The 8,566-nt window shown below is 37.7% G+C and overlaps 1 protein-coding gene across 2 annotated transcripts in view; it reads left to right on the top strand.

Annotated features, from left to right (window-relative positions):
• Positions 1-8,566, top strand: part of Mdm4 (MDM4, p53 regulator) — a 37,226-nt gene that overhangs the window by 9,007 nt on the left and 19,653 nt on the right. The window contains exons 3-5 of one of the 2 annotated variants that reach the window (XM_005348352.3): positions 854-931; positions 2,442-2,575; positions 5,845-5,900. In XM_005348352.3, the coding sequence (XP_005348409.1) occupies positions 854-931; positions 2,442-2,575; positions 5,845-5,900 (268 nt within the window). The remainder of the gene's footprint in view (positions 1-853; positions 932-2,441; positions 2,576-5,844; positions 5,901-8,566) is intronic. The other variant, XM_005348353.3, reaches the window with a different exon arrangement.

The raw sequence follows: 8,566 nt of genomic DNA, 5'->3' as shown, positions 1-8,566 counted from the left end.
AAGTCCCTCTCCCTCATCAGCTTGAAGAGCCATCAGGGTTCCCTGACCTGTGGGAAGTCCAAGGACCGCCCACCTCCATACTGCCATCTTTTTTTAATGATTTGTTTTATTTTATGGGAAAACAGGACATTTTAAATAAAAGATACAGGATACAAAAATGTATGAATAGAGGCAAATAATACAGAAAATGTATAAGATAAAGTTAATTCAGATAGTGTGATTGTAATAGGATGGCAGAGCAGTAAATGGATATATTGTCTTTTTTCAGTGTTTCAGTTTTTGTTTTAATTTGTAATATCTGTAAAAACAAAGACACTTAATTGGCTAAAGACCTGACAACAAACTCCATAGTTAGTGAAATGATGGTTGTACACAACATATACTGTTATCAACTTACTGATTTTCTATTCTTTTTTTTTTTTTTTAATAGCTGTAGCTTTGAAGCTTGTCCTGGAACTAGCTCTTATAGATCAGGCTGGCCTTGAACTCATGGAGACCTGCCTGTCTCTGCCTCCCAAGTGCTGGGATTAAAGGTGTGCTCCACCACTGCCCAGCAATATACAGATTCTAGTTTTCCTGTTTCATTACCAACAGCGACTTTCCTTAAAAAGGTATCGTTATTGTCATCCTTGTAGGGAAGAATAGATTTCCCATTGTAAGTGATTTACTCGAAAGGCAGCAAGTGTCTCCTAGAGTTGTTTTTTTTTTCCAGAAACTGATGTAATTGAAATATAAATAGCAGCTTTGTGCTGGTTTTGTGCAGGAGGATCTAGAGTTCAAGATCATCTCTATTACATAGGTTCCAGATCTGTCAGGTACATCAAAATTCTGTCTTAATGTTTTATGTTTACAGCAGGTACGACCAAAACTGCCACTTCTGAAGATTTTGCAGGCTGCAGGTGCTCAAGGGGAAGTATTCACTATGAAAGAGGTAAGCTATCAAAGACAATTCCAATTTTAAGAACAGTTGAGTAGAGGCCATCATATGTACAGTTCTGAAATCTGGGCTAAGGAAGGAAGTTGTGTTACTGAAGGAGAGCATTTGCCTTATTAATTTCCTGTTTCCCTTAGAGTTCCTTTTGATGTATATATGTATGTGGTCAACTGCAAATTCATTGACCTGGGAGTTATAATATAAAATGTGTGGGTGAAAAAAAGTCACAGATTTGTTGCCAGGCAGGAATTTGATGCAGTAACTTTGTCATTGTACATTTGTCGGATACTTTCTGAGCATTGAGTCATTTTGAACGTTTAAGAATTTAAATAACTTACTTAGTATCTTGAAGTTATTTTTTTAAACTACCAAAGTACATTGAATTCTTTAAGTGGAAAATAGTATAAAATGTTAATGTACTCGAACAATTGCAGTTATTATGGTAGACCCTTCACCTTTTCTTAGCAGAAAACAAAATTATGGAGTTCTTTTAGTTTTTCTTTAGAAGTGCCATATCTATTAGTACTATTGCCAAGACTGCAGATGTTTTTTGACTTGCTTGTGATATTTAACAAGAACTGAATTACTGGGGGGAGGGCGGGAGGAGTGGGAGGCTGGGAGGAGGCGGAAATTTTTTTTTTCTCAATAAAAAAAAAAAAAGAACTGAATTACTGAGTAAAAAGTTTGGGTTTTTTTGTTTTTTTTTTTTAACCTACCTTTAAAAACTTTTCAGGGTCAAGTGGGAGGGTAGATGGGAAATAAACAATGTGGAAGCACTAAAAAATATTTCAGTAGATATGTCTCTCCCCCATCTCTTCCCTTTCCCCTTTCATTCCTTCCCTTTCTGTTTGTCATAAAATTTATCCAGGTTTATTGGCAAACAGTATATCAACCTAGATTATATAATAAAAGTTCTGTTATGCTTCATCTACATGTAAAAGGGCACTTTTCAAGTTTAGAATCTTTTGAGCTTTTGAAATTTGTAAAGAAAAAGCTAGATAGACTACATTTTTATTTGTTAAAGACCTAAATTTTGTTTTGTTTTTTTTTCAAGACAGGGTCTCTTTGCGTAGTCCTGGCTGTCCTGGAACTCGCTTTGTAGGCCAGGCTGGTCTCAAAGTCTCAGAGAACCACCTGCCTCTGCCTTCCCAGTGCTGGGATTAAAGGCGTGTGCCACCACCACCCAGCTCTGATTTTTATATTGGGACTGATGGTTCATTAAACATTGGACCTTTGCCAATAGAACACTACCTTGCCACATTTTTTTTTCACTGTCAGATCAGTAGTTTTTGGTGTAAAAATCTGGCTCTGTTGATGAATGAGTATATGAACCTAGTAGTAGGAAACATCTATCCTGATTGGGGATTGCTTATATGCCATCTGCATTCAAACACTGGCAGTCTTGTATTGTCTTTCTCTTTCAGCAAAATATCTAAGTCACTCGTGGGTAATTATGGTTTTGGTAGTAGCCAGGTGGATCATTTCATGGTGTTTTATTCTCATGTAGGTAATGCACTTTCTAGGCCAGTATATAATGGTGAAGCAACTCTATGATCAACAGCAGCAACATATGGTATATTGTGGTGGAGATCTTTTAGGAGATCTGCTTGGACGTCAGAGCTTTTCTGTGAAAGATCCAAGGTAAAAAGGGCAAGGGTTTCTTATATATCTTTGAGTGCTTATACCTGCTCACTCTCTAGCTGTATACCTTTTTGTTTTAGTATTTTAGGGGATGAATGTGTTAAATAGCCATTACAAAGTTGAGTAGTGAGAAGTGTGGGCAGTCTGATTTGATGGTACATACAGTACAGTCTTCATACATGGTAAAATAACATGGCAGTAAGAGCTATGGAAGAGAAGTACATGAAACAGGAAATGGAGTGTCAGAGGTGCCTTTAAGAAGCAAAGTTTGTGTTGAGCTGGAGCAGTTTCTAGAGGGACTGATTGGAAGGAGAGCTTCTGACTGAATATCTTGTATATAGGTTGAATAGGAGGGAGCCATCACTAGGTTAGAAGTCTGTGAGGTGTTAGAAAGGAAGAAGCTGATAGAAAAATACAGAACTACAGGGAAGTTTGAGGTTCATGGTGAGTTCAGTAAGAATCAAGTAGAGTAAATTTGACCTATATGGTGTTCTTTGCTTACTTGGTGGTGTGTAGGGTCAGTTGGCTTAACTGAGAAGCTAGTGTTCTTAAAACATTTTTTTTTTTAATTTAAAGTTTTAGTTCATGTGTATGAGTGTTTTGCCTGCATGTGTATGTCTGTGTCCCATGTTTATGTTTGCCGAAGAGGGTGTCAGATCCCCTGGAATTGACACTACAGATGGATGTGAGCCACCATGTGAGTGCTGACAATTGAACTGTTTCGCTGTACGAGCAGTCAGTGCTCTTCAGCTGAGCTGTCTGTCTGTCCCACTCTCACCCTCTTTAATAGTGAGTGCTTCTTCTGAAGCTTCCTTTCACACTCCCATTTTCAATCACTGATGTAAAACTTGACATCTAGAAGGAGAGAATGATTTTCAAAGGTAGTCTCCCAATTGGGTTACTAATAGTTAATAAAATTTGATCAAATTTTACTGGGGACAAAATAGCAGAGACTGGACGTTCATCATTTCTTTTTGTTTTTTTTTAAACAGGGTCTCACATTATCCTAGGGGAGGCTCAAAATCAGTATGCTGCTAAGAATTAACTACTGTTGTCTGGGCCTAGCATCCAGCAGCACAGGGCTTTGAAAGGAATCCATGGAGTCGGCATAGGCTAAGGCTTTTCTGTCTGTGGAGTTTAGGGAAAAAGACTCACATACTCTTGATGGCTTCCTTCTTTATTCTATTCTCTCTCTGTTCTTTCTCCTGTATACTTTTTTCTACAGTTTATATATCCCAACAAAGTTTTTTCTCTGGCAGTATAGGAATTACAGTGTGGTTATTCTGGTTTTCAAGTAAATGATTACAGTGACTATAAAAACAGTAAAAAAAAAAAAAAACAAAAAAACCCAGCATGTTTCCCATATTCCTTACATGGTTAAACATTTTGCGTATTATAGGTTAAAAACAAATTACCCCAATAACTCACGTACATTCATACCCAAGCAACTTGTTATAGATTAACTGTGTAAGCAAGCAAGGTATTCTTCTCAGTCAGGTATTTTACTGGCAGGCTGCATTTTGCAGTTATGAAGAAAGGACCAATTACTTTATTACTGATCTAGAAAGGTAATCTTACAAGGAATCTTTTTTTTTTTAAAGATTTATTTATTTATTATGTATACAACATTCTGCCTCGGTGTATGCCCGCACACTAGAGGAAGGCACCAGATCTCAGTACAGATGGTTGTGAGCCACCATGTGGTTGCTGGGAATTGAACTCAGGACCTCTGGAAGAGCAGCCAGTGCTCTTAACCTCTGAGCCATCTCTCCAGCCCGTTACAAGGAATCTTAAAGGAATCATAAACCTAAACTTTTAATATATGAAAAAGCATCAGTTAGCTCTACTTTAAATCTTTAGGGTGCATACCCATTCATCAATAGTATTTTATATCAGGAGATTGAGGGCAGAAATGGGTATAAGGAATTATTCATCACTTTGATCATCAGCCAAACCAAGCAAGGAAAGTACATCAGCTATTAATAGTTGTGCTGCTTTGTTCTTGTTCCTGACCTTGAAGAGTTCTGCATTCAACTCTATGCCTTTCTAAAACTTTAGATTGTCTTCTTGGGTTTTTTACCTCAAAGTTATTTAACAAGATCTTAGTTAACTTAGTTATTTTTCAAAGCTTTGTTTCAGTTGTGATACACTCTGAGACCTGTGAACGAATCTCACAACTTTAAAGAATTTAAACTAGCTGGGCTACTGGGACTCAATTGCTTTGTTTTTTCTTTTCATTTGTTTGTTTTTGTTTTCCGAGGCAGGGTTTCTCTGTAGCTTTGGAGCCTGTTCTGGAACTAGCTCTTGTAGACTAGGCTGGTCTCGAACTCACAGAGATCCACCTGCCTCTGCCTCCCAAGTGCTGGGATTAAAGGCATGCCCAACCACTGCCTGGTGGGACTCAATTGTTAATCATTAATTTGAGCTATAATCTATGCAGCTACTTAGGTGAAACTCACAGGCCCTGATTATGTAGCATTTCCTTGTATTTATTTTTGTTTGTCAAAACCCTGTATAAGCTAGAATTATTATTGTCAATTAGATAGTACATCCTGGAAGAATTATCTTGACAAGTCACAGATAAAAATGCCCAGTAGAGGGGGCTGGAGAGATGGCTCAGTGGTTAAGAGCACTGATTGTTCTTCCAGAAGTCCCGAGTTCAATTCCCAACAACCACCTGGTGGCTCACAATCATCTATAATGAAATCTGGTGCCCTCTTCTGGCCTGCAGGCATAACATGCAGACAGAACACTGTTAACAAAATAAATAAATTAATTAAAAAAAAAAACTTTAAAAAAATGCCCAATAGAATGAGATGTTTCCAAAAGATTAAACACACACTGTATTACCTGATTTCTAGCAAATAACCTTGAAATTGATCTTTCAGCCTGAAGAACCTCCCAAATACCGGGGTTTGATGCAAGCACAACTATGTGAGGCTCCTCTTTTTTTTTTTTTTTTTTGTTGCTTTTTTGAGAAAAAGTTTCTCTGTGTATCCTTGGCTGCCCTGGAACTCACTCTGTAGACCAAGCTAGCCTTGAATTCACAGAGGCCCTCCTGTCTCTGCCTTCAGAGTGCTGGAATTAAAGGCTTGAGCCACCACTGCCCGACGCCTGGTTCCTTCTTAATATATAAATTATTATTAAAAAATTTTGGGAAAAGGATTGTGCCTGTTTACCTAAGAGAAAGTAGGAAGGTAACATATCACAGGTATATTTAATGTATACTTAAAAAAAACACAAATATTTATATGTTGTTTCTTTTACAGCCCGCTCTATGATATGTTGAGAAAGAATCTTGTCACATCAGCCTCCGTTAACACAGGTATGTTGTATGTTTCTTCAGTCTGTATTGAAGCTTTGAGTTTAAGGAAGCAAATGGCGGGAACAAGGGTTAAGATGAAAATGGAGTGCTGTCTGTCATGACTGGGAGGGATGTATGTATAACTCATGTAGAATGGTTTTACTGTTGAGTAAGTTCTCACTGATACCTTCCATCATACTGAAACTAGGAGAGTGCCTACATTGTAGACGTAGTTTTTTCCTCTATGCGTCACAGGGGATTGAGCCTACGGCCTGTGTTTATATGCTCTAACCCTGACCTACATGTCTAGCTTCCTGTTTACTGTTTTGAGACAGTTTCTCCTTAAGTTGCCCAGGAAGGCCTTGAATTTGTGGATTCCCCTGCCTCTGTCTTCCAGTAGCTGTATTTCCTGATCTGTGGAAGCAGGCCTAGCTTAAATTTAGTAATTATAAACAAGTGTTATATATTTGCTTCATCTTTATATACTTGAAAAAAAAATCTCTCAGATAGGGATTTTTTTCCTTTCAAACGTAATCACGTCATTACTGTACTCAGTGTACAGTAATAATAAAATTAATAAATATTTCCTCATCCTATTAAATAAGCTAGTTTATAGTGTTTCCTCAGTCATCTTAAAAATACCTTTTATTTTTGGTTTGTTCAGGTGAGGAACCAAAGTCCATATATTGGACTGAGAATAACTGCAAAAAACAAAAAATTAACTTGCCCTTTTTGTGTATGTGGGTGTGTGTGAGAGAGATTAGGTTTGACTAAATTGATAACCTTTTTGAATTCACATAATTGTACATATTTGTGGGTTCCATGTATTTTGTTACATACAGAATGTTCAGTGATCAGTTTGGGAGAAGTAACATGCCTACCATCTCAAGTTTAGCTTTTTGTGTGTGTTGGAGGCATTAAAAATCTCCACCTCTAGCTATTAAAATATTTAGTAAATTACTGTGTCCACTGTATTGTGGTGTGGAATACTCCTTTTGGTTTTCATCATATTTGTTGACAATTCGGGTAATTTGTCTGTAGGATTGCCTGTGTTCTAGAATTGGTGGATTGTATCTTTGTGGTTGTGTTTCTTTACCCTTGCTGTTTTAGAATAAAGTTTGTATAGATTCAGGTTTAAATTTCTTTGCTGTCAGATCTTCATTGATGGTGCTTTGGACTTCTTTTTTCCCCTTTATACATTTCACATTAGTTACATAAGCCTGTCCCTCTTTCACATATGATTCTGTGGACTCTTGTTAGTATAATAAAGGTTCTCCTAAGAAATTTCCACCTTCATAATTTTAGTAATTTGTTTATGTAACATACATTTCTTTACTTAGTTCAGGTTGGCCTGGAACTTACTGTGTATCCCAGGCTAGCCTCAAACTTGGGAATAAGTGCCTATCCTGACCTCATAAATGTTGCGATTCAGGCTTGAGCCACTGCATTTGGCTCAATAAATTGTTCTCTCCAAGCCAATTTGACTCTTTCCGGACCTTTTAAATACTGCCTTTGAATGTATTAGTATGAGGAGAAAACTGGCTTTTTGGAGTCTGGTTTCCAAAGTGGTCAGGTAGAGATGGTACTGATGTGTGACACTCTTTGTCACTCTGGATAGTGAAACTGTCCCTCCTCAGTTTGTCACTCTGGATAGTGAAACTGTCTCCTCTTCAGTTTGCCTCAGTTAGATTTTTTTTTTTTTTTAGATTTATTTATTTATTACGGTTACAGTGTTCTGCCTGCATATATGCCTGCAGGCCAGAAGAGGGCACCAGATCTTATTATAGATGGTTATGGGCCACCATGTGGTTGCTCGGAATAGGACCTCTGGAAGCCAGTGCTCTTTACCTTTGAGCCTTTTTTCCATTTGGCCTCAGTTAGATTTGAGGAACACCGTCCATCTTATACTATCTCGCTAGAGTTTGTTGATGTTCATGGAAGAATCTTCCTAAATCTCTCTTCATGTCAGTGAAAGACATTGAGAGGGGGAGCTTCAAACAAGAGGCAGCTTTCTTGAAATGTAGTCATTTGTGAACTAAAACTTGCTTTGAAGTCACTGATGGTTTGAAATACATGAAGGGTTTTATAACTTTGTATATTCAGTTAAATCTGATTTTTGATCCTTCCTCTGAATATTTAGAGTGAGCGTATTCTTACTTACTCCCCCACCCCTTATTTTCTTTCTTGTACCGTTTCTGCATATATCTTTCTCTATAGTGTGTTATAAAGATAAAGAAATTTAACAATTCAGTTCATCTTTACAGCCACCCTGTGAAGAGGTCCTAGAGGTAAAGACATAGAAGGTTTATTGTTGTTTTCAAATCCAAATCAAATAGTGATTTTCCTATATCAGACTCATGGTCACTGGCCAGTCCTTGCACTCTCCATTGTGCCACATACCAGTGCGTCCCTAACCCTTCTCAACTCTAACGGAATTTGCTGCACTCTCCCAGTTTTTTGGATCCACATTTTTCCTCTTATATTAAGTTATTGGAATTTTTTTATTTAACTTGTGATTCTGAAGAAATTTTGTACTTTTTTTTGAAGTCATAGAATCCTGATAGTGTGATTTTGAAGTCATAGAATCCTGATAGTGAGCCGGGCGGTGGTGGCGCACGCCTTTAATCCCAGCACTCGGGAGGCAGAGGCAGGCGGATCTCTGTGAGTTCGAGACCAGCCTGGTCTAC

This window comes from Microtus ochrogaster, chromosome 6 (assembly GCF_000317375.1).
Source record: "Microtus ochrogaster isolate Prairie Vole_2 chromosome 6, MicOch1.0, whole genome shotgun sequence".
NCBI lineage: Eukaryota > Metazoa > Chordata > Mammalia > Rodentia > Cricetidae > Microtus > Microtus ochrogaster.
Note: the sequence above shows the minus strand (reverse complement) of the source record. Positions and strands in the feature narration are given on the sequence as shown.